The sequence below is a fragment of the Epinephelus moara genome, chromosome 10, assembly GCF_006386435.1.
Source record: "Epinephelus moara isolate mb chromosome 10, YSFRI_EMoa_1.0, whole genome shotgun sequence".
Lineage (NCBI taxonomy): Eukaryota > Metazoa > Chordata > Actinopteri > Perciformes > Serranidae > Epinephelus > Epinephelus moara.
In genome coordinates, this window is record NC_065515.1 from 37,767,219 (window position 1) to 37,794,020 (window position 26,802).

Here is a 26,802-nt window from a genome sequence, read left to right on the forward strand (position 1 = left end):
GAAGGCAGCCCTCACAGGTAAACCATTCCAAAGGGGCAGGCAGAAAACCCAAAGTCGACAAGGTTCAATAACAGGCAGGTAACAAGTCTAAGATTCCAGGTTTCAGAAATCAGGATGCAGATATCTGAGCGAGGAAGCAAAAACAAGAAGCAGCACTGCAACTAAGATGATATGGCAGGGAAATTATGGATATGGTGCTAATTAAATATCTGCAGGACTGATGAGGACAGTAGTAACATGAGCAGGTGGGCAAGGAATGTCAAGTGACTGGTGGGAAAGGGGTTATTGCAGGGTAATAGGGAGTGGCTGGATGTGGGGGTGAGGTGACTCTGGGACAGGAGAAAAAATCTGGTGGACAGGCAGAAATTGGTGTATTGCACATGTCCAAAAATAAGCTCATGCATTCTACATGATTTTAATTACTATTTTGTACCTGTGCAAATAAGTAGATGCAGCAGCCGCAGGAGCAGGGCTGTCTTAAATCACAAAATAACAAAAAGCTGCAATGCAAAGAATAGCTTATAATATATGTGAAAATGACACCCTTCAGGGACAGCACAATAGTTCAAAATGCCAGTAGATGCCATGTAATGGCTAATAAACTTAACAGCAATAATATAATAACAATATTAATGAATTTATTATAATAATCAACAAATTGGACAAATAGTGAACTGTTCCTACCTTTGAACAGTTGAAAATGCTGCTGCAAAAATGAAATGGACAGACAAAAACAGCTAGGCTAATGCTAGGTTAGCTTAGAATCATCTATGGAATTTGTGAAGTATATTAGCAAAAAATTAAACTGAATTCAGCCAAAACATACAGTCAAATAAACATGTCAGCACTGGCAGAAATACTTAGCGTAGTGAAGTGAAGCAGTGGTCCCTTGGTGAACAAATCAAGAAGGAGTCAATCACTCCAAGCTAACACCAAAAGCAGCTAAGAAAAACTGGGTCCGCGCCATTTTGGTGCGCTGGTGCACCGCTCAACAGGTATGGGCGAGGGTCAGACGGGAAAGCAGCTGTTTGAATGGAGTGCAATCTGTCAACTGACAAAACAAATAACAGCGACACCTACAGGCCAAAAGCTATGGTAGTGTAGCCGAGCGTCCTGTGTTCGCCTAACTGAATTAATAAAACAAGAAATAGGACGGAAGACTGTGTAACAGCTCGAACAACAACCGCTGCCCATTTATTTTTTTCACATCCCAAAACTTCTCACACATGCACAAGGCGTGCCCCTTAAAACAGCAGAATGTCACCCCAATTTTTTTTTCTGCCCTATGGCAACTCAAGAGGGACATACAATGTAGAATAGTCTGTGACAGTAGCTTTCTTAGCTACCATAGCTTAGCTGACAAACTGCCTGCATGAACAGTACTGTTCACAGCATGACTTTATATACGTCTGAATTACATTCACCAGTTCTGTTTTATCAGTCTTTTAGCGGCAGCAATCACACTCGGCGCACGCCGCCATAGTAAAGGTGCTAACTTACACTCTGTTGAATGTTCATTTAAACATTGTTGAAACAAAAATTATACTATGCTCAATTTCCGGTTTTTAGTACCAGCAAGATGTAAACCAGTCCAAAAGCAGTGTTCTTACGTCCGTATTTGCTTTTTGTTCATTTGTTGGAGCAAACAGTGGGGAGAGCAGAGTCATCTTACATAGACCACTCATTTTAAAATGATGCATTGCATAGGCCTATTAGGTTGCAGTGTGTACAATGTGTCGTATTTGGATGCAGCTGCAGTTAACAAAAGTTGTTTTTTATCCGTAAATGAATGGTAAGCAATGGCTGCCTGATTTAAAGGACTCCTTTGACAGTGTAAAACACTGTGGTACTACATGATGAGTAGTTAATTACAATACAGATTAGTATAATACTTGGGAGTTTTGTGGCTTGTTAAATGAAGAGTGCAGATGTAGTGAATGATAGCAGGATGAAATGAAGCTAAATTGAACATAAGGCCAACATGAAGTCACAACTGGTAGTGTTTATGATCTGTCACCATGTACAGTAGATCTTGCATGGCAAACATTGACTACTTGGCTTTGAATGAACACATGTGTGTGTGTGTGTGTGTGTGTGTGTGTGTGTGTGTGTGTGTGTGTGTGTGTGTAGGGGGTTAGTAGGTCGGGGTTCAAGGTAAACAGAGAACAGCTGGGTGAGACACTCTGACCCTCCACCAAAATGCCTGCCTGCTGCTTCCAAATTCCCAGGTAGTCATCAGCAGGTTTGTGGCCCTCTTCTGCCACCCAGTGGGAGCAGGACAGAAATGCACCTTTGTTAAAATTACAAAACCATATAACTAGCCAAAGAGTTAGCATGTCTTAGCTAATTTACTCCTAATCATATACACTTTACATTGCTGCTGACATTTTTGCAAAACATACCAGATGTCTTGATTAAAAGAAAAACTGAGTTTTTTTTGGCAACAACCTAGGTTGTCCATTAGAGGACACATCATGTTGACCTTATTGTTGTCAAAGTTGTATTATTTTGTGCAGTGAAATACATAAGGACCATCATACAATGATAATGTTGCTGTACAAATGTTCTAAGGGCTTATTTAATCAAGAATACAATAAACGGATAAAATGCAACACAAACACAAATACAATCAAAAGGACAATTTAGACATATATATATATATATATATATATATATATATATATATAATCATGACCTGTACCTTGAAAGTAATAGCGCTGAATGATTAACTCCATTTCATAGAAGGCACTGATGTTTAAATTTTATCAGAATTGAAATAGAGACAGTTCAGAGTCTAAGTGCCTTGCTGAAGGGCACTGCAGCAGGGCAGAGTCCTGCTGTATACTATACCTGAACTTGGTCCTCTAGTTCAAGGACTGTCTCTAACCACCATATTATTGTGGTCATGTTAATAGCTTTCATATCAATGAATTTCTGGGCCTGTTTACCGCATTAAAGGATCCAAAACTTTTTGATTAAATTACTTTTATCAAGTTGCAAGTTGACACCACCAGATTGTACTTGTGCTGTGATGCTGAGAAACAAAGTGAGACACGAGATCCTTTGCTTGAATTCTCCACTAAGCTCTGCTGGTTATATGTGTTTGTGTGTTTTGGGGCAGTGGGCTTGACAGTCATTCCACAATGTCAGAGGTCACAATTTATCTTGAATCCTCTTTCAAACACCAGTCACATTACACCCAGTTGTCTTTATGTTATGTAACACTGAAAGCAAGCAGCAAACTCACAATAACCAAGGGAAGCTGCACTTATTAAAAGTCTGTGCACATACTTGTGTTGCTTATGTAACATATTTACAGGCTGCCCTCTCAAGCACAAACACAAGTATATATACATTTTGCTGACGTCTTACAGCACCTCCTTTCCATGAAAGGAATTTTTTAGCGTCTGTCCGAGGTCATAACAGAGCAGGCCTGACGAACATTATCATGGCAGCTGAACTGTGAAAGTACAGACTGTCATCAGCCAGTGGTGACACAAGTAGGTTTGTCAGATAGAAAAGCAGCAGGTGGAGCTACAGAGATAATGTGTAGCCTTCTTTCCATTGTCATGTACAGTCCAGACATCCCTCCTCAAGTTCTGAGGAACTGTAAGCCATAAAGAGAGAAATCTCCCAGTGACTCCCTCTGTAGCCTGATGCAGCATGAAGCACTGTTCAAACGCACATAACTTTGCTTAAATTCTAGTCATGACGCAGGAGTTTCCAAAGATACTAAATCAGTCCGAATGAATTATGGGAAAATACGCTGTTAAATATTTCCATTTTATGTAACAGTGCAGCTATAAATCATGGCGTCTTTGGTCAGATGTCACAAGTAAATACTGTACATCGTACAGATAAAAAAGGCTATTTTAAAATGTAGGCTATATAATTCAAACAATGCATTAACTGATATTGCCTGTGCTTAGCAGCCTGTATATGTTACTAATAACTACAATACACTGGCTTGTAAAGACATATAACATTATGATAGAGAAGAGGAAGTCAGTCATCCATCACATGGTGAAGTGCATCACAACCCACACTTTGATAATACTTTATAATAACCATCATTAATAAATGGTAAACTTTAGTTAAAAATAATTTTACCCTTAACAATGAAATGATAATTAATCATGTGTACTGATTATTAATAATGCTAGTTAGTTATTTTAATAGTCTTGCACTCAGTACAACATTTAATGTACTCTATGAAGCATTTGTTAATGGTAATATTTGGTTTGTAAACCGTCTATATACATTATTTAGATGGCTATTATTAAGTTGCAAATGATGATTATAATTTCTTGTTAAACGGTGAACTAGGTTTTGATCAACCATCAGTTTACCATTTATTAATGATGGTTACTCACTTTTACCGCTGAGTATCTGACACTTTGTTGGCTGTTCAAGTGAAACCTGCTGGTGGTGAACTTGTGGATCAACAGGCCTTACAAGTTGCTGAGGATCCTTTGAATGCCCTCTTTTGAATTAATTAATAGATTATTTTTCGTCTCAGTAAGGCTGTGTTGGACGCGTCATCGTGACGGTATGGTGAATCCTCTGTGGGCAGGGGGAAGGGAACCCTGGATGATTCAGGGACCCCAGAGCTGGACCACAGCCCTGGGACATACCAGGGATCAGAGAGCTGTCACTGAGCTGTTGTCAGGTGGCCTAAAATTGCTAGTCGGTTACTAGGCACCCCTAGTACTACCAGTTTGTCTTATTAAAGGAGTAGAAACAGGTTCAGCTTATGAGACTTGAGTCCCTCATGGGATACGGTCCCCTAAACCATATCCAGGGCCAGAGTACCAATACACTATGAATGAATATACGTCATTAAAGACTTAAATGACAGCATGCTATCTTAAGAGTCTGAATTTTCAACAGTAAAAATGGAAAGGAAGCCATAACAAGCTATAACAGAAGCACAATATTTAAATTCAAAACTTTGTCAGATAAATTAAGTGCAGCAAATGTAAAAACTGTAGAGTCTCAATATGGAAATAGACAAGTTAAATGCCAGTACTTGAAAATATTTACTTTACTGTAATGTACTAGGCCTATACTGTATCAGCCCAGTTGCCAGAAGAAAATGTTGTCAATGTATGTTTCTGCAAACCACGAATATGTTACATTTGTATGTTTCATACGTAACATATCAACATTTGTGACATAGTACATGTGCTGATTTTGTCAACGGCAGGCGGAGGGGATGGTAGATGGTGGATGGCATGACACCAAGGTGAGAAGCTGCCAAGCTGCAGACCAGTTGTTTTTTGGCAATCCACCAGTTTTTGTGACACAGAATCTTTGTGTTTTTTTATTTAACCTATGTGTTTATTGTCAACACATTGCTGTGTTTCCCAGCTGCATTTGAGCCATCGAATATTTTTTTTCCACTGACCCTTCCCTACTTTTTCAGTGGCTTTTGTGCCACCAAACATAAGTGTTTTAAGCCAATACATGATCTTTTCTTAACCAAAACCAAGTGATTATGTGCCTAAACCTAACTGCATCTTCACCATAACATTAATGAGAAACATAAAGTGCAAAAATATCCACTACAAAATAATGTACAAATGCAACATATCTGTCGTTTGCAGAAACATACAATGCCAACATTTATTCTGGTAACTGGGTTGACTTGGGTACACCACAACAGCAGCTATTAGCCTGAGGCACATGCTTGTTGCATGTCACACAGTCTATTATTGTGTCTCTTGGCTCGTTGCATTCATGTTGTTCAGGTCTTGGCACTGGAGTGATATGGATTACCAGACAGTGTGTAACACTGGAATAGGCATTATGTATTGTCTGTGTCTTCCTGCTGAGTAATTCTATATGCAGTGAGAGTGGCAGGCGAGGCCGCGTCAGTCTCATTCCTAAACAGTGCTTCTATACCACGCTGGCTCTCATCTTACCATGTAACCTTTTCTGACTGGGGATTTCGGAGATTGTCCAACAGGGTACAGTTAAACCTCCCTCTGCCCTCAACGCCAGACCCAGACCTATCAACCACCACTTTGCTCCTTTCCTCATTGCTCTCTGTACTATTTCATCTATTTACAGGAAGGTTTTAGACCAAATAACTGTCTTTAATTTTAGCAGTCATCTATCATGTTTTCAGACACCTAATCTAGTGGCTGTTGTGTAAGCAATAGCTTAAAACATGATGAGTCCAATATAGGAAAATAAGTTGGTGCATTTTATCTTTTACAATGTGTTAGCCACTTCAAATAAAGGCTTTTTAATCTTTGGACCTCAAGAGTGCCTTGGTCACCTCCTTTTTTTGCCATAGAAAAATAAGGTTTAAGAGAAGACTGTGACAAAGGGAAACATCATTTCCCTCACTGATTCCATTATTGTCCTTATGGGGCATCCATGAATGCATTATAATTCCTGTACCAAAACCACTTACGGCAAGGATAAAGAATTACTGTGCTTAAGCTGCACTAGTCAATTTTTTTATATTAAAGGGATACTTTCGATTTTCTGAAGTGGGGTTGTGTTGGGTTCAAGTCTATAATCAGTATATTATCTACAGTAGATGTCAGTTGGCACATCCCCAGTTTGGAGAAGCGGGCTGGAGTCTGACACAAAGACTATGATGTGCTGCTGTGGATGGGGTCAGCAATAAACATACTTTAGGCACCTAAAAAAATCAAGTCCATCATTAAGTCTATGCTGTTTTGAGAGATTTACACCTCTTTATCTTTTCGTGAGACAGCCCGTTCTGACGGGAACGCCATTGACAGCTTCAGTTCCCCATCTATGCTCTTGTCAAAACCACCAGACTCCACTGACACAAATAGCAATTTTAGCATGCTGAACACTGGAGCTGCTGGTCTACTGCTGCTTCATTCAGTTAGTTAGTTTGTGTTATTGTGTGACTTTAGTGAAACCAAACTAACAAAGTCACATAATTACTGTATACACACAAAATATTGGTTTGAGGCAGAAGTAGACCAGCAACTCTTGTGTTCAGCAATGATAAATCATTGTTTTTCTCAGTGGAGTCTGGTTTTGAAGAGAGCAATATAACAATTTAGTTTTCCAGCAGGAAATCACTCTCTGATGTTAAAAAACAGTGAAAACATTATGAATATAGTATACACTTAAACTGATATTGATTTTTTTAGGTGGAACTTTTTTTAACTGCCTAAAATATGTTATGTTGGTGACCCCTCCACAGCAATAGATTGCTTAGCTTAAATTTTGGACTCCAGCCTGCTTCTCCAGACTGGGGGCATGCCAGCTGACATCCACTGTATATAATATACTGTCTATGAATAAGTACCCCATACAACCCCACTTCAAAAAAATCCAAACTATCCCTTTAACAGTGGATCAAATGACTGTCTAATGTGAAACAGGCTGCTTGTAGAATCTGAGGAGAAAGCTGAGGAAAAGGGATGTGGCATTTGCTTTTGCTTGACAGGTAGAAAACCTACAACTACCAGAATGCACTGCAACACACCAGATCAATATACGCTCCTGCTGGTGGGTGATGTAATGTGAGTTAATCATCCAAAAACAATATGGTGGCCCCGGCTAGTAGCAAAAGATATTGTATTACAGTAAAACAGTAAGCTAAAATATGTTTCTCCAAACATTTTAGGCAAAAAATAGGCAACTAAGTAACAGAATCTTGATTAGTTTTAGCACTGTTTTGTTTTACCGTATGATCAGAGTTTGGTCTGTGTTTGAGAGAGAGAGAGAGAGAGAGAGAGAGAGAGAGAGAGAGAGAGAGAGAGAGAGAGAGATGGCTCTTTCTCTTGATCCGTTTCTACATTCTTGGTGTCCATGGTGGCACGGTGTACGGAAATGGGGAAATACAATCTGTGGTTTGAGCAACAACCCAAGAGCCAAGGAAAATCCTCTGGATGACACATTTTGTGCCTTCGCTGCCCCCAAGTGGCCAAAAAGTCAGTTAATGCTGCTTAATGTGTGTTTGCAGTCAGAGTAACAGTTAAGTTTCCCAAAACTGGTGATGTCCTTCCAACCAGTGTGAAGAAATAAGTATTTTTTTAATGTCCATGTGTTGTATTTTGTGGAGACGTTAGCAGCATGATAAATGGAATGTTTCACTCAAAACATAGTTAAAAGCTTATTTTTTTTGGTATTTATCCATCTAAGAAGTGATCTTGATGAGATTTGCTGGGGTTTGGAGATATCTGTTGTTGTGTAGCTAGTGCAAAAAACAGCAAAACTCAACAGCATCATATTTTCTAAATAAAATCTGATTACTTGATCTGCCATGATGTGAGAAGTTTCTCCATTTGTCCTCAAAGGAGAGATACAGTTGGCTTTTAAATGTCAGTTAAAAGTAGTAGTAACTGATTTTGCATTTGGAAAGACATGTTTCTGTTCATTGTTTGGGTAAAATCTAATCTTGGGTGAAATGGCGCTTTAAACCCCTGGATAGCTGCAGTGCATACAGTAGGAGCTCTAACTAACAAAGTTGTTAAATTAAAATTTTGAAACCAGGTTAGTGTAAATAAAAAAAGAGCACTGATCAGTCATCTTTTTTGTTCGGTCAGTGTATTTTTACGGCATGCACTGTACCCTGTCTGCACTTGCACAGTGTCCTCTTTCAGTCTCACCTTAGCTGGTAAATGGGGATACGAGTGTTAAACCTGACAGCTGACGAGTTGTCTGTACTGGGAACAGTGCGAGGGACAGGGTATAGGTCAGGTTTTTCCAGTGCTGACAGATGGGTGCCAGTATATAGGCGCCGGCGCTTTGTCACCCTTCCTACTCCAGATATCACTGTACCGAGACGTGGAAAAGTTTGAGACCAGCGTGCACAATCAGACACGTCTCCATAAGTGTCAATCGTTTGTTCATGAATACGAACTTCCGTGTCCATGTGCATATCTGTGTCAGTTTGTCCTCTTTAAGTCTCAGCAAACAACACGTGCAGAAAGTTTCCTCTCCCACAATCCCCGTCTGCTCTGTATCAACAGCTCTTAGGTGTCAGTAGCATCACCTGTTTCCTGTTTTCTTCAGTTGTCTTGTCTTGACAGTGGGTCTATATTGGGAACCTTGCGCCTCTTTCCGACTCCAAGTAAAACCAATTTTTTGTAAGAAATTTCCATAATTTCCTTAAGTTACTTTTTCCTCTTTGCAAAATGTTAAAATGAAAACATTCATCATCAGATTCAGTGAACTATTAATAAACTAATTAATGTATTTATTCATTGCTATGTATATTTTTTTCCTTTCCCAAAAAGTTATTTGTATTTAGATACAACTTTCAGTACGGATAAAAAAGTTTGGGGGTTATACAAAAATTGGGTAGGCTCTAACAAAAGGATGTAATTCAATCAGTAGCATTTTAAATGAGCAACAGTATTAACAAGGAAAAGATAATTACCAGCATTAAAACTAAATACACAATTACATATTACGAATAATATTATATAGCCTATATTAATATATAATATTACATATTACGAGAATGCATTTTCCCAACGTTAAAAACAAGATTTAAGTTTTTGCAAAAAGTCTCGCCCTTGGGAACTTGTGGCAATTCCGCAATGTTCTGCTGACAATCAACAAATCACTTTTGAGAACTGTGTGACATTTGAGGAGGTTCAGAAATACCCACAATGTTTGTGTTTTTAACAGAGGTTCAAGTGGTTAATAAAGTTTTTGGGGCCTTGCACACACTTGCACCTGTCACTCCACTTCCTGTTATGGAACAATTTGAAAACCATCTTCAACCTCTATAGAGAATGCGAAAATAAGATCCATGTTTCAACAAAATACTCATATTACTGAGTTTCCGGTAACGTTGCAGAGGTTCGTGATTGTGAAATTTGGTGTTCTTCTATTCTGTTTTTTATGGGGTCAGACATTTTATTTGTTTGTCTTATTTTTTACGGTGTCATATTTCAGCCCCACATTCTTGGGATTCTGACACCTGACTGAAGGGCTTTTAAAGTGTCTCATATGTCACATTGCGATCCTCTCCAGCATCTCCCCCCTAACCCACATCAATCCCCAACTGCACACCAGAGCCCTCAGCTCTTATCACTGGCCACTCAGTCCCTGACGTCCTCGGGGGGCTGCGCTTTAATTTGGAGGACAGCCATTTGCTATTCTTAAAACTCAATTCTGTGGTGCAGTGTTGAGGGAAAGATCTCTGTTCTCCCTCCACCTTTTTTCTCCTGCTTGTAGCTTTGTCTGGTAATATGCTTTTTGTTGTTTCCACCAAGCCTGCATGAAAGTGAACTTTAAGTGGAGAGTGAAAAGTTTTTGCTGTTTGTGAGGAGGTCTGCTGTAACTCATCATGAGCGCCAGCCTTGTCAACTCTTTAGCCAAAGTCTATGATCCAAACCCTCTTCATGGTCAGAAGCCTGGTGGAAGGAAGCTTTCACTTAACGGATCAGACAAGTCCCAAGCCTCTTCATCATCACCTTCCTTCCCTCATGATGCAGCCCTGCGCTGCATGGAGAACCGAATGGACTCCCTGACTTCTCAGATGGAGCGCTTGCTCAACATGCAGCAGATTGTCTTGACCCGGCTCGACGGCTTGACCCTGGACATCAGGGGTATGGGTCTGGATCTGACCTCTCTGCGAGAAGGGGGCCATGGGGGCAGACACGGTTCAGGGATGGATGCGACATGCAGGGAGCTGTGTGGGGCCGTGGAGAGGGCCAGTGAGCGGGTGGAGAGTCAGGGACGCAGGCTGGAAGGGGTGGAGAAGCTGGTGGAGGGTACCCAGCAGGTGATCAGCTTCATTGGGGAGGTAGTGAAGAGCTCCAGGCTGGTGGAGCTGCTGTTTAAACAACCTGGCAAGAAGGCTAACAAGAAGGTGAGAGGTTTGACAACATCACAAGTGAGGTTTTCCCACAAGAGGTGGCCTCAAAATCAAATGTTTTTCCATCTAGTTTCCTTCTCACATCTCCAACATAGAGTACATTAGGTAAGGTGTAGTGCAATGTTTTAGGAGTGGTTCTATTACTGTGTGCTATGTCACTAAAGGCAACATAGTGAAAGGTCTAATTGCATTGTGATCATAGCCACAGAGGCATTAAGTGCTGCCTGAAAGGTTCCTAATCCTTGTGATGGAATATGTGACCTGTTTGCAGCAACGTTATCAATTTTTGTAAGCAAAATACATACAATAAATCTTTAAATGGCTCTTAACAGGTTTTTTTTAAATTCCTGCTTTGCACGTAAAGTTGCTTCTCATTCCTCATAATTCTGATATGGCTCCTTATACATCTATTATAAGCTCTGCTGTACTCCAACATGGTGTTCTCTGTAATGTTAAGTAATTTTCCCTCATGCAGTGATTGTGATTTGCCCCTGAAGTGTTAATGATTAGAGTCACACCGGTTATCTTATCTTAACCAAGTCTTTATCAACAGCGAGTTGGACTGCAGCTGCACAGGTTTGGCACTAGTCTGGCCTGTTCTAAAGTCACACCTAGTCTGCATCACATTGTGCATGTTTGTTATTCTTGGTCTTTGGAGTAATATGAAGAATGTACTGCCTTGTCTTTGCAGAACATCTGTGTATGTTTTTGTGTGAGATGGAATATCTTACATACTTGAATTCTGCTGATTCAGAGGCTGTTTTTAGGAATGGGCGTGCGGTCAAGCAAACAGATTTATTACACCAGACAGCCTCTGTCAGACATATTAAGTAACGGCAAGGAACCTACAGCAGGGATCACCTGAACTTCTTCTCTGACATCCTGTCAAGTGTCATGCATAAAAAATATCTTTTATTGATGCTGCCATTGTATTTTGTTCTTTAATCACTGTATAGTATATGTTGGAAACCGTGAATAGAACTGTTTCCTGTGTTGTGCAGCATATCGTCTGCTACAGATGATATGTGACCTTTCCTCTCTCTCATGGAGGAGGCATCCGTCGCACAGTACATTATCCTCGAGTTACAGGGGCAACCATAGCAACACTAACAAACACTTTGGCTTGCTGTCTTACTGTTGTGCAAATGATAACACATATATGACTATGCTGCTGTTCCTGTCAGAAATCAGACTCATAACTTACTTTTGACCCCTTTTGACAAGGGAAAAGACAAAAAATGCCAGGGGCCAGTTAGGCTTTTTTTAAAACACAGTTCGAGTTTGTCAACATCTGTCACTTTGTAGATCCATTGTCTAATCCTTGATCTTTCTTTCTTCCTTCAACAACAAGGCGAAGGATGACAAGGATAAAGCCAAGCTGTGCCTGAAGGGCTTGAAGGCCCAGAAGAAGAGGAGGGCTGCAGACTCATCAGGTAGGCTCAAACAAGAAATACCACTTTACCTCAAGTCACCTGAATTCATGCAGAGATGCGCACAGCCATTAATCTTTGACAATCTGCTGGAGTAGATATAGACTATATCCTGACCAATACTGGATATTTTGAAGCCAATATAGATGTGAATACTTAAAAAACTGGTGATTTATCAGTTAATAGTCTTTTTTAAAAACAGAATCCCATAACTTAAAGCTACAGTCGCTTGTTTCCTGACAGTAGCAAAGTAGACTGATAGTCTGTGAAAAAATCAGGTTCCTCTGGCTCATCCTGGAGCATCTCATAGCAAGAATCCACTGTGCCTGAATAAAAGCAACCAGAGCCAGGAGGAGTCTCTAACACATTGTCAGTCAATGCTTGTGCACATGCTGTGCTACCAACAAAAATGTACATGACAAAGACAAGTAAACAGAAGAAGATGGATGATGAAAAAGCTTGCTCTCACTTTCACTTTCACAGACCAAGACCAAGGGTGCCTCGTGTGCTCAAACAGTGATTGACACTGTGTTAGAGATTCCTTCTGGCTCTAATTGTTTGGTTTTGTTCAGGTGCAGTGGATTTTTACCTTTAGGAGCACTACGAGACAGAGGAGCCAAAGGAACCTGAATTATTCATATCATCATCATATATACATATATATATATATATATCTATATACCAGACATGACAGGACGAAAAAGAAATTAAATAAAAGTTACTTACTGTAGCTTTTAACAGCTTTGATACACGTCCCCTAGATTTGTTTGCGTTTCAAATTCTGACGAAAATACATTGTGAGTGTGAAATTTTACAGCTTGAAAATCAGCTTGTCAGTGCTCTCTAGTGGACAAAGTATGTTGTGGTGACACTGTTTCCAAATTACCTCAAACCTGATTTGGCAAACATTGCCATCCCTAGTGGGTTTAATATTGCATAAAATATAAAGAATGCGAATATGTATCATGATTGAATTGTATCCATTCAAGGGTCACAGATTTACAGAGTAGTAATAAATGTCTGTAGAGAGTGGCGCAATCCCTTACGTTTTTTTGCTGTGTTTCTCCCACCTCAGACACTTCGTTGCTGAATGAGCCTGAGCTACAGGAACAGGTGGAAAAGCTCAACAGGCAGAACACTGAGCATTCCCATGGAAAAGCAGAGGCTGACAGTCAAAGGGGGGAGGACAAAGGAAGAACACAAAAGTCTGCAGAGCTGATCCTAAACGAATCACACACCTCTGCCACCCAGCCAGAGGACAGGAAGCAGGCAATTGAGGAGGAAGAGGAGGGGGATGTCTTTGAGGACTCGCAGTCAGAAGAAGAGGCAGAAGATGTTAGTCCAGAACAGGCTGAAAAAGTGGAGGATGATGGGAAGACGAAGCATAAAGGAGAGGCAGAAGTGTCCCCAAACTCGGGCACGGCCCCATGTGTCATCGCAGACATCTGCAAGACCTCTCCCCTACCAAAAGAAAGGTATTTCTGGCCAATCACAGTTCACCCTGATGCTGTCATTTATATAACTATGAGTAAATAGTGTGTTGTTTTTTTAGTTGGTTAAGAGCAAATTCCTTGGTGGAAGAGAGGGAAAAAATTGCAAATGATTATAAATAAAGTGAAATTTTAAAGTGCTCTATGTTTTCTTGAATTATCACATGTAGCACTGAGGAGAACAGCGATGTGGCCACGTGCAGCAAACGTCATGTCACAGAGGAAGACCTGGTGAAGGATGACACCAAGAAGAGCAGAGTGGAAGACAGTAAAGTGGGAAATGCTGATGGACAGGTGGTGGAGGGGGGCGCGCCTCAGGCCTCCAAATCTGACAAAGTAAAGGCAGAGGCAGAAGAGGAGAGGAAGGAGGGAGAGTCATCAGAGAAGGAATTTACTATTGGTGAGACATGTTTTTACAGTGCATGAATGCATGAGAACAATCCAAGAAAACAACGTGGTAAAATACAAGATCTTTTTTCACTGAGACATACTTCTTTAATCAATAACCGCCCAGTAATGATCAAGTAGTGCAAACATGAGACTGCAGTTTACAATTTACACCAAAAAAGATGTCCATAAAAGATGCATCCCACTCTGAATACGGTCCTGTTTGAAGTTAATCCTGTTTGTTGCCATATTCATGAGTTGCCGGCTCCAAGTAGACCCGACTTGGTTGTTAGTTGTTGACATTTATCTTTTCATTCCTCAGACTTTGAAGCAGCTCCAGTGTCATAACACCATGCCTATTCAAGCGTCACTAACATGTCAGTCGGCACAGCTGGCAGAGCAGATAATGAGACACTGGCATGCTGCTATTTTGATCCACTTTGTTTCTGGGGGCTCAGCTCATACGTTTCATACTTTCTGTTCTCAGCAACAGCTAATTCTCTTTATTTTGTATTTCTTTATGGTTTCTTCAGACTTAAGCCCTCCACCAGTAGCACCTTTTGACCACCGCATCGTGACTCCCAAACCTCATCAGATAGCCACCTATTATACCATCAACAAGGACGAGGTCCTGGGAGGGTGAGTACCAATGACAGCCTGGCTCTCAAAAGTTTGTTTTCATTTCGCTCAGTTACAGCCACAGAGACAAACACATTGGTCCTCTCTAATGAAATAACAGAGGATCTCACAGCCTGTGAGGGGACGTCTAATAGTTTTTTCCAAGGCCTTTTATTGTCCCGCTAAAGGGCATTTGATTGAGAGCCTCGGGGGGCTCTTGTGAAATAGCGGGCCTCTCTGATGTAATAGAGCAGCGCTAAATCCTGCCTCTAGAAGTGGAGATTACCCCTTAGCACGCAAGCACATTTTTCAAATTACTGACATAATGGCATGGTACATAGCCCTAATTACTGCATGACTGAAGGAGCCATGATGATTAATACTTATTTTCATAATCAATTATTACAAGTTATTTTTACAATGAATAATTGTTTGGTAAAACATATATATAAATATTAAACAAATAAATAATGCCTGTCACAACTTACCAATGCCCAAATGGACATCTTCAGATTGGGTGTTTCGTCTAACCAAAACTCTGAAATCTAAAGGAGACAATGATATAAAGCAGAGAAAATCATAAAGTCCTTTGTTTGAGATGGTGTAACCATCAGTTATTTGGAATGACAAAGATAAATTACGTAAATTAGAACACAAAAAATCAAACAGCACTAGAATAAACTTTTTTTTAAATCCCAAATGAAGTTTCTAGATAGTTCTTATACTCTGTCTCTAGTATCGACGTATTTGTTTGACTCATCTATCTGCTTTTCTTCCATTAGGGGACGCTTTGGACAAGTCCACAAGTGTGTAGAGAACTCATCTGGTCTGACATTGGCTGCCAAGATCATCAAAGCCAGGAGCCAAAAAGAGAAGGTGCAGTAATGACGGCCAATGAATGCTGAATATGTACAGTAACAGAATACATGTTCTGCAATGGCATTGGGATGTCTGTTTCCCCAGACAGTCTAATGGAAGGTTTCTTTTATCATTGCTAAGCACCATAAAGGATTACATTTTAAAAATAGACCCAGCTCAATAGCCTAGAGGGCGTGGGCATGTGGAGGTCTGTCACCCTCATTGTGTCTTTCTTGCCCTCGGTCATCTGAAAGTGATGAGACAGGTCAGATGTCCAAGCATAGCTCTGCGGCTACGTTATCCTCTGAGATATTCAAAAGGCTTGGAGCCGACTCAGAGCCCACCAAACACACAGCCAAATCCTCGGCTGGCTCATGTTGCTGTCAGTGAGCATCCATGACAAAACTGACTGTGTCCTATATAGTCTGTATACTGTAGCTGATACTAGTGTGCAAAGATCAGAGTCCGTGATACAGTATGACCTAGAAAAAGCTACCCAAACTATGAGAGGTACCTGATGCCAGCATCCTCTCTTTGGATTAATCTCCTGCAAAATTTGGTGATTTGACATTAGATCGAGTAGATTTTTACAAACAAGGAATTTACCTTGGTGCTTTGGTGCATAACAATAAAGAAGTTAACAAGGGGTTAACAAGGAATATGATGCAGCCAATTAAATGGTTTAAATGATTTACAGAATTTTGTCCATGCATCATATCAGGGTTCTTGATTCAGATCCTTTCTGCTTTTCACAGAAGTCTTTACACACTTTTTAAAAATGGGAATGCATAAGGGTGTGGTCTAACGTCGTAACACCTTACTTCCAGCTCACAGTAATCTTGTGAGGAATAGAAACCACACAAACATAGTAAGAGTGTAAATAATGATTTTGATTTTTTCTACAGAGCAAATGAAGTCCAGCTACTTTCCCTGGTTGATCTTAAAACAACTCCTTACATGCTCTTTTTCAAATCTTGACTCACAGACTTTTGTCACTGATGAACTTCCATACATTTTTTTCCAGTTTACAAGTCTAAAAGTCTTAGAAACCAAAAATCATTTCATAATTATAAACATCTATGGTTTTCTAACACCTGGTGGGTTTACCTCAATTAACTAGTTTGTGTTTCTGTCTTTTGTCTGTCTGTCTCTCAGGACGTGGTGAGGAATGAGATCCAGGTGATGAACCAGCTGAACCACGCCAACCTCATCCAGCTGTATGCCGCCTTTGAGTCGCGCCATGACATCATCCTGGTCATGGAATAGTAAGTCAGAGTACCTGCATGCTGTGTGTGTTCTCATTTGTCAGTTTAACAAAGTTACAAATGCTTCCTCACTGTAATTGTTTTCGTGCTTCCCTTTGTACCATAGTGTTGAGGGAGGGGAGCTGTTTGACCGCATCATTGATGAGAACTACAACCTGACAGAGCTGGACACGGTGCTGTTTATACGCCAGATCTGTGAGGGGCTGCAGTACATGCATAAGATGTACATCCTGCATCTTGACCTCAAGGTAAAGCTGCTTCAGCCTGGGATTTTGTATTCTCACAGTCAGCAATGTCCCTTTCATTTTTATTATTTAACCAGTTTTTGTTGTCATGCTCTCTACTCTTCATCTTTAGGTTTACTGTTTTACAACCCAAACCCAACTATAATATTGTTTTCCACTTTTTATACTCTATTTGTGTATAGCTCTTTCCAACTTCTTAGTTACATTTAATACTCCATACACTGCAGTCCCCTTAGGAATTTGTATCCAAAAACATATACATAACCAGCAACTGAAAAGAATTGCATTTTATTCTTTATCTGTGTATGTATGGTATTGTAATCCGTCTCTTTTGTTCTTTTTCAGCCTGAGAACATTCTTTGTGTCAGCAGAGCCACTAACAAGATTAAAATCATAGATTTTGGCCTGGCCAGGAGGTAAAATCTGTCATCTCGTTACAGTTTAAAGCTTTGTTAACTGTCACCTGTTGCTGTGAGCCCCAGGTGTATCTTCACTTCATGTTTTTGCTCCTGTATCTCTGACAGGTATAAGCCCAGGGAGAAGCTGAGGGTCAATTTTGGGACACCTGAATTTTTAGCTCCTGAAGTCATCAACTATGAGTTTGTTTCATTCCCCACAGACATGTGGAGCCTTGGTGTCATCACATACATGCTGTGAGTTGTGGATGCTCATTTACAGTTGTGGATGCTCATACTGTGTATATACTGTAGATAAAAAAACACTCAGTAGCATCCCTGACCTCTGTTTTCTGTTGGTCCAGGCTGAGTGGCTTGTCTCCGTTTCTCGGGGACGACGATAATGAGACACTAAACAACATCCTGGCCTGTCAATGGAACTTTGAGGAGGAGGAGTTCGCAGACATTTCCGACGAGGCCAAAGACTTCATCACCCTTCTGCTGGTGAAGAGCAAGAGCTGGAGGATGAGCGCATCAGAGTCCCTCAGACATCCCTGGCTGTCAGACCGGAGTCTGCACTATCGACTTAGCCAGAAGGTAATTTATTGAACATCATCATAATGTGCTGTTAAACAGAGCTGTTTGGTCAGAGCTCTGATGATTTCCTGCTATAGTAAACACGCAGTATACAAAACATAGCAGCTGGCCAATTAGAACTCTTGTTGCTACTCTGTGGGCTTTTTGTAGTGGCTCAATGCTTAATGCTGTATCTAAATTAAAGCAATCATGCAAATGGAACTGTAAATGTTAAAGCCAAGGAGATACAATCGTGAGATGGAATATCATAGACACATTCGAAAATTGCTTTATTGAAAGCAAAATTCAAAGACTTTTCATAAAAAAAATTTGCAAGTCCATCCTTTTTTATTTCTCAAAGATAGGCGAACAGTCAGTGTGGAGAACAAAAGAGGCAGAAAGCATTGACATAAAGGCAAACTTGGAACCCATCGGCTATCGTCTGATGACAGTTTAGCTTTTCATGGGCTTATTTTCTAATTTATCTGCATTCATATGCAGATATCTGTTTATAGAGTTTAGCTGAAATATCCAACAACCCTATTCTTATGTCTCAAGTTGCTAATTAGACTGCAACAATGACCAGCACATAGAACAGGAAGTGTTGGGTTGAATATTCATTATCGGTTAACCAGACCATTCTCATTCTTATGTTGTGCAATATAGTCAGTTTGTCAGTGATTTTGCCGTGAGACGCCTATGCAAAAAGGCACCTTTCCCAGTGGGATGATATACCACCGGGCCGCAGCAGTGTATAACGGTGCTGGATGGCCTCATTTTGAAATTCCAACGGTAACAACGCTGGTATGGTACACCACTGGGCAGCATCAATTCACAAAGCCCATAAACAGCGTCAGTTTGAAATGCTGCCAGTAACAATGAAAAATAAGGAGCAGGAGGAGCATGTCCCTTTAGGGCAGGTAGGAGGGAAGGTGGATGTGTCCACAAAACCCCAGACTGTTACCCGTGCTACTGTTTGCTTCCCATGTGAATGAAAAGCCAAACCATGATGTTTTTTTTTCTAAACCTAGCCACTTGCTTTTGTTGCCTAAACCTAACCATCTACTTTTGCTGACGATCTGGTGTTGATTATGGCGTCCCAGAATGTCAGCAACAGATGCAGGATGATAAATCCACTGACAAAACAATGATATTTGACAAGTTCAATCGAGAATGTGTTGGTTAGCTAGATATCCGTTGGCTACACTGGGACCCCTGAAACATTTGCCTTTGCCCCCAGGGGCTAAATTGCTTCAAACCGATAGGGTTTTGAGATTGCACCGTCAGTGTCCCCAGGCCACCAGGGCAACCCTGACATTGAATTTTTAGACATCATTGAATTAATCACTTTAGAGTTTGAAATTTTAATCAAATGATCATGATAATGCATGAAAAAGTTCTACAGTAATTCCAGACTCTATGAAGCTCATTCAGTGTAGGTTTTGAACTGATTTGTTAGTGTAGACTAAGACTTCACTCTGGACCCGAGGAGCAATATGTGTGACAAAGCACAATGACAGTGATTCTAAGTCAGGCCCCCAAAAAGCTAAAAAAAGGTCCTAATAGATTGGAGCACATACAGGTGTTTGCTCCAGGGTACTAATTCAGTGGATTCTCTCTCTTTGCAGAAAAACAAGTGCCACTCCACACATGCTCCTCCTCCAAATAGCTAGACAGGTAAGACTGATATTTTCCTGTCACACAACATAACAGGTATTAAAACATCAGTTTTTCACCATCTGCAAACTTAAAACCTGAAATCTGCTTTTTTTTCTGTTTCCCCCCTAGAAACACTGTGAGGCCCTCAGCATGCCTTTCAACAATGTAGGGCCCTGGGGCTCAATACTGGACCAATGCTGCTGTACCTGTTTGGCTACTGGATAACTACTCTCGCTGTACCTGTATGGCTACTGCTTAACTACTCTTGCATCGTATGCTTAGTGCTGCAGCTTGTAGTTCCAACCTGTATAGTTCGAGGCCCGCAGGAGAGAAAGAGACTTTTTAAAAACGCTGCCATCGAGGCACAAACCACCTGCTAGCATGCTTGCTGTCCTGTAGAGCTCAAAACTTCAGACTGTTCCAGTGAGGACTTGCTCGCTCTATGGTGGTGTACAGAACAACCTGTTGCAATGGTGAATCCAGAATGTTACACTAAGAAGTTGAATTACTTGTCACTTCTACAACTTCCACATATACCACTGAAAAGATGAAGAAAAACTGAAAATCAGCAGTTTGGCGTCAAACAGACACTGTTATTCTCGTCTGACAGTGATCAGTTCATCATGTTCTCCTGGTTTGTTGCATGCTTTGCACTTTTTGGCCTATTTCTTCAAGATTAGCAAATGACTTATAGATTGAATGCTGTTATTTAAATAATATATTTTTGTGAATACAGATTTTCTTTCTTTCTTTTCATTTACAAGTCTTATAAAAATGTTTTTCTGTCTTGACATAAAGTAAAAAAAAACATGTAAACTTTGCTGAAGTTGAAGTCGCACCACATTAATTTATTTTGTATATACCACAACACTACATATTCTCATTCCCCTGTAAAGTGAGAATATCTCAATGACTCAATACTTCCTGGTTCGAGCCAAAGTCAACCCACACCTCTGGTACGTTTTCACTGTAGACTGGATTGCCTTCTGTATGCGTTCATGCCACTAGTTCGCCTTTGCTTGGGCAGTTTGGAGTAGCCCTCTCACCTTCCATGAAGGCATAACGAACAACAGAATACTACCTATGAATGATTCATGTTTATGACTGAAGTGGATTCTTATGTTCATTTATTTACTGGTTCAACACCAGATTGTACTTGAAGTGCAAAGCTTTTACTCAAGATGGGATTTCTTTCATGAGAGACAAACAGTATTTCACTTAGTTCTGCAAATACTGTATGTGTAAATGAACAGTTGAACTTGATGGAAAGCCAACAACAGAGCAGAGACAACATCAGGCAGTGCTTTTTTTTGTCCCATTCTTTCAAAAAGATAGGAAGTTGGATGAATGTCTGTCACTCAGTTTTTGGCTGCTCCAATTGGAAATGGAAAAGCTTTGTGATAATGAATACTTGTGTAATTGAATTTATGATACCTTTTTCAAGTTTTCTTGTGTAATGATGAGACATAATTACATGTAGAATATGAATAAGCGAATAAATAAAGCACACTAGAAAATATTTGCAGTGTTTCTTACAGTGTATTTCTGTGGATTATGTTTAATTTTTAAATTGTTTGACCATTTGCATGAAAGTTAAACTGAGTTTTGTAAACATATACAAAAAATGTACATGCATACTGACATTGTAAATGTGTCAGCCTATCCACATATGGTGTGTTTATTGGGTAGCTTTCATATTCCTGCGTGTCCACACTTAGCACAGCATTCTACAGAAGCCTCGAAGAAAAAAGCAAAACTAATTAATTGCTAAGGAATTAAGGAAAAGGCAATAATGAGATTTCCTGTAAGGGCACCTTGCCTCAAGAGTAGAAGTACAGAATGATAACATAAATGAATAAAGAAATACATAAAGATATTGATAAAAAAAAATGGCATCATACACATTAAATAAAAACAGTGTAAATTGTAAAAAGTTCAAATGAAATAGAATAAAATAAAAAGTATAACTGTGGAGGCTTCCAGCTGAAATTAGGAAGCACAATTGCAAATTGCATCATTAAAAGCTAAATTTAAAGCCAACTCCAATTCCAATTTAGAATTTTAATATTTGCTTATTTAGCCCTATGTTGTTTCTTTCTAGAGGGTTAAACGTCAGACAGCAGTCAGTAGCAAGGTCACAAAAAAACAGGGGTTAGAACAGGGATTAATGAGGTGCAGGATCAGAAATCTCTATAAACAGATATCTGCATATAGTTGCAGCATCTGTAGTCAGTGGTCCATTTTTTTTTACCATCTGGCTACTTGCACACTTAAAACCTGAAATGCTGCTTTTTTTCTGTTTCCCTCCTACAAACACTGTGAGGCCCTCAGCATGCCTTTCAACAATGTAGGGCCCTGGGGCTCAATACTGGACCAGTGCTGCTGTACCTGTTTAGCTACTGGATAACTACTCTCACTGTACCTGTATGGATACTGCATTATTACTGCATAGAATGATTTTTTTTTTTTAATGAAGAAATGGCATCATACATATTGAATGAAAAGAACAAAATGAAAGTTGTAAAAAAAAAAACCCAACTTTTTATCTTGGGGACTTTCAGCTGTTAATCAAGAGGAGCAGTATTATACCACTTAATTCCCAGACTATCATTTAATCTGTCAATCTGAGGAACTGTAAAAGAAGAGAAATTATTAAATTCCATTTATTGATGTGATTGGACTCAAGTCAAGTCAGTTCTATTCATATAGTATCACAAATTCCAAATTTGCCACAAGGCACTTTGCAGTCTGTACGTATATGACACCCTCTGTCCCCAGACTCCCCATACACAAAAAAATTATATATAGAATGTCAACATAAATAAAGAATATGGGTCCAGGAGGATGTCAAGCAACTTCTAGTGTCTCTAACCACATAGAACCACTATCCACTGTCCGTCCTGGAAGAGGGATCCCTCCTCAGTTGCTCTTCTCTTTTTTCCCCCATTAAAGGGTTTTTTTGGGGAGTTTTTCCTTATTCGCTGTGAGGGTCCTAAGGACAGAGGGATGTCGTATGCTGTAAAGCCCTGTGAGGCAAATTGTGATTTGTGATATTGGGCTTTATAAATAAAATTGATTGATTGATTGATTGATTGATTGATTGATTGATTGATTGATTGATAGAACCTGAGCCACACAACCTCCTCACCACCATGTAACCTGAATAAGGACAGGCTACACAAATACATACATATCTTTATTAATGGTTGTGTTAAGTGATGATAACTGACTGAAGGGTTCATCATCTCTTCACACAGTCAGCTGCAGAGAATCAAATCCTCATTTAACAACTGAAATCCAACTGTGTTCCCCTCTGTATCATTCCCCTGGAAAAGCAAACACCTCTCTGTGCAGTGAGGGATCACTGCCTGTACCGGAGAGACAAAGAGAAGATAAATTGAAGTTGAATATCATGAAGAGATACTGGAAGGCATCTCTCATCACCTGATGTATTATAAGGCTGTATTATATATTACAGTCAGTTAAGCGAGAAATAAAACTTCTTCTCCCATAAACATAACAGACTACGGTTCTGGGTTTATACTGTCACATAAAACCCCTTTATGACTTTTCACATCTATCAAAATATCAAATTGCTGTCCCAAAATGAGTTTTTATTTATCAGCGCAAGTCAAATCTTTAAAGCAAGTGAGGGGCTCTGGGAACAGGAAGAGAAGAGGAAATTAAGCTAAATTAATTTAGTTAACATACAGGTAAATACTTTCACAACCTCATCTCAATGAAATCTCCAAGATCTGTTTTTATTTATGTCTGAACTTTCAGTAAATTACACAGAAACATATTTTCTGTTCTGCAGTAATGAATATAAGGCATATAGAGAATGGGACAGATGGATATTCACCATCTGAGCACTTAAACACTTAGACAGATGCTACCAAACACAGGCAGATACGCGTAATCAATCCTGTCAACATGTCACCCTGAAAGAGGCCACTTCCATCAGGACCGAAACTTTTCATAAAGATACTCAGATCCTCTCCTCTTGCTGCAAACAGGGGAGAACTCTGCAGATAATTTGGCTCTCAGTAAAAAACACTATAACAATGGACACTGAAGGAATCATGCAGGAGGAGTTCAATTTTGGCACGTGGGAGAAGTTTCAGCAGGTTGCAATCTGCAATCCTCACCACTAGATGCCACGAAATCCTGCACACTGCTCCTTTATGGTGGCAGATATAGCTATGGGTTTTCTCAGGGTGTGTCTGTCTCACATCCACAGGACACTTGCAAGAGGACAAAAAAAGTGAGAGTAATTTTCCATTTCGTTACTACTAACCCACTTGAGAAACTTGCTTTTACCACAGTTTGTGTATTCATGCACCCGAGGGTCAATGCCAAGGGGGGCATCAACTTGAAAGTATAACTGTGCTGATTGCTAGCTGCTCTATGAGAGTGACCCTCCATCTACTTTCCTCTCAGTTGGACCTAACCCTGCACTCGTAAGTGTTCCCCCACTCACAACACATGTGTGAAGGATGATGGTTTCTGCACAGCAGTGGACACACAGTGAGAGTCAAATACCTCGAAGCACACAGCGAGACACCTGTCGTCCAAACAAGAGAAGAGAAGAAGAAGAGCCCCGAGCTGTAACAGAGCTGTGTGTTGTTCTCTTTTGATCAGGCAGGGTGGATGAGCAGACTGCTGTGCTTCTCAGGACCCCAGGCGTTTGTTTTCCCCCCACTTTTATACGATCATGTTTACTTAAGACTGTAATGAAATCTCATCTCTCATCATGCTGTGCACTCTGGGACATTGAGCAGTGCTACTGATGCTCTCAGCTGGAGCAGATGTTACCATACATGCTCAAATGTACAAGAATAATACTAGTTCATGGGCCGGGTCAGAATTTGGTGCCACCTATGGTGGCAAAATCTCTTTGGTTATACTTTATTTGAGGGGTCTATTTAAGTACTTTGAAAGGGGATATCTGTTTCAAATGAGTAGCTTTATCAATTTTTTGGGTCAATCATTGTTTTTGCCATTATTGCCCTAGAGTAGCCCCACAGTAGGTTTCTGTGCAGTCTAATGTAAGATCTTATGTAACAATGAAGGCAATAATTTAAGCCCCCCTCCACTAAACATGTGTTTCTCATAAGTGTATGTACCCTAAAATGTCTGACCTTGACTATACTGATTTGTATCTGTGCAAGGTTTGTCACGAGAGGCATTTTCACATTCCTCTACTGAAGGGGGTGATGTCTATGCATTTCCCTAAAATCTGAGAACTGAACGTTCACAACGTACTGTACACCTGTCTGAAAGGAGAAGTTGCACTGCAATCTGGACTTTATTGACAACTTCGACCTGTTCTGGAATCATAACCAACTGTACAGACCTGATGGACTTCATCCAAACCTGCAGGGGTCAAAGCTGCTCTCTGCAAACATTGACTATGAATACTATGAGTGACTATTGACACCATGAGGTAACACACACACACACACACACACACACACACACACAATCAATGTTAAGTGCCACTGTAAAGATACTGGTATAGGGTTCCTGGTACAAGTGAAACTTCTGGAACACCTGGTCAAAATTATCCTCTACCACTCATGGGGCATGGACTGTCAGTTGCTCCACCTGTAAGTCACATACCAGTCTGTCTAACACTCAGACACCGTAATTTTGTCTCTAAAGCATCTCATTCAATTAACGCTGACAATCTTATTATTAGAAAACCCACAATAATTCCACCCTACCCTTCCCTTCCCTCCAAGTTTGGTCTGCTGAATGCGAGATCACTGTCAAACAAATTACTTATCTGTCGAGATTATATTCTGTCAAAAAATCTAAACTGCTTCTATATCACTGATTCATGGCGTGTACCTGATGACCTCTCTCACTGAAGCCAGGCAATTCTTACTTTCAACAACCTAGATTACAACCTAGCATGAGGCGGAGGGGTTAATTCACACTAATGCCCTCAAGTGCTCCATTACTTTTATGGCCCCTTTTCATCTTTTGAATCTTTGACTGTTATGATAGATGGCACCCTGCCTGATTTGTGCCTGCTAGTATAGGCCTACAGATGCCCTGGGCCAGATATTAATTTTTTGATCTCCTTTCCCACAGTGTTCTGAAATTCGACAACATTCTCATTCTTGGAGATTGTGACATCCACATTTGCTGTCCCTCTGAATCCATGACCCGTGATTTTATAAATTTACCTGAATCCTTTGATCTACAGAATGGCCTTACACATGTTAAAGCCACAGTCTGTAGGAATTTCTCCCATCTAACGGTGAAATCATATATTGCATTCAAACGGATAGCGTGCTCTAGCACCTCACTGTTTCGAATTGCAACAACGGTAGCTGCTGTGTACCAAAAAGCTGTGATAACATTGATGAAACCATGTCATCTGATACTTCATGGAGTATTCTCCTACACAGACACACGCGACGCGACTTGACAAACCCCCTCCTCACCATGCTGGCTGTGTTTACAACATAGGACTGTTGTAGCAGGTGTAAATTGAAAACCAATCATGTCTTGTCTTTTGACATCTGACAAGTGTCACATCTCATCCCTCTCCTCGCATCACTGTGATTGCATTACCTTTCTCCTTCAGCAGCTCTCTCCACCTGAGAAAGGCTACCCCGATGTTGACACTCGTTTTTTTTAATTCGCCAGTCATGTTGCCTTTTTGATTCCCTTTTGCGCTTTCTTGGCCACGAGGATTCTGCCTCCTGTGATGCTGCCTATGCATGATCCTGCATTACGCTCTAAGAGTGGGACTTTGTTATGCTGCAGTAGTGCAGGCTTTCAAATTTGCCGGGGTTGTAGCGAAGTGCCTCTTGCTCCTCTCATTTGGCTTCTCAGTCACACAGCGTTGGCCTGGCTCTCAATGAAAATGCCGAAGGCGGGGCTATTCCCTGGTAGTGCTATATGTGCCTTGCTGGCAGATGTATTTTCAAGATGGTGAAACGTTATGGAACCCCCCCCAGACGACTTACCCGCCCAATGTACAAACAAATCCGAAATTCTCCTTTTACGAGAATAAGTCAGATTATTGGTGGAGGTA

General features: G+C 40.4%; 1 protein-coding gene across 3 annotated transcripts in view; it reads left to right on the forward strand.

The window, feature by feature from the left end:
- The window catches only part of mylk4b (myosin light chain kinase family, member 4b), a 37,292-nt gene extending 16,022 nt beyond the window's left edge, over window positions 1–21,270 (forward strand). For 2 of the 3 annotated variants that reach the window (XM_050054228.1, XM_050054229.1), the window contains 12 exons: window positions 12,180–12,261; window positions 13,334–13,733; window positions 13,919–14,148; window positions 14,669–14,774; window positions 15,536–15,629; window positions 16,767–16,876; window positions 16,983–17,124; window positions 17,467–17,537; window positions 17,646–17,774; window positions 17,882–18,113; window positions 19,721–19,769; window positions 19,881–21,270. In XM_050054228.1, coding sequence (XP_049910185.1) covers window positions 12,180–12,261; window positions 13,334–13,733; window positions 13,919–14,148; window positions 14,669–14,774; window positions 15,536–15,629; window positions 16,767–16,876; window positions 16,983–17,124; window positions 17,467–17,537; window positions 17,646–17,774; window positions 17,882–18,113; window positions 19,721–19,765 — 1,641 coding nt within the window. In that variant the 3' untranslated portion in view covers window positions 19,766–19,769; window positions 19,881–21,270. Of the gene's footprint in view, window positions 1–10,006; window positions 10,823–12,179; window positions 12,262–13,333; window positions 13,734–13,918; window positions 14,149–14,668; window positions 14,775–15,535; window positions 15,630–16,766; window positions 16,877–16,982; window positions 17,125–17,466; window positions 17,538–17,645; window positions 17,775–17,881; window positions 18,114–19,720; window positions 19,770–19,880 lie in introns of those variants that run through there. The other variant, XM_050054227.1, reaches the window with a different exon arrangement.
- Window positions 21,271–26,802: the final 5,532 nt, after the last annotated feature.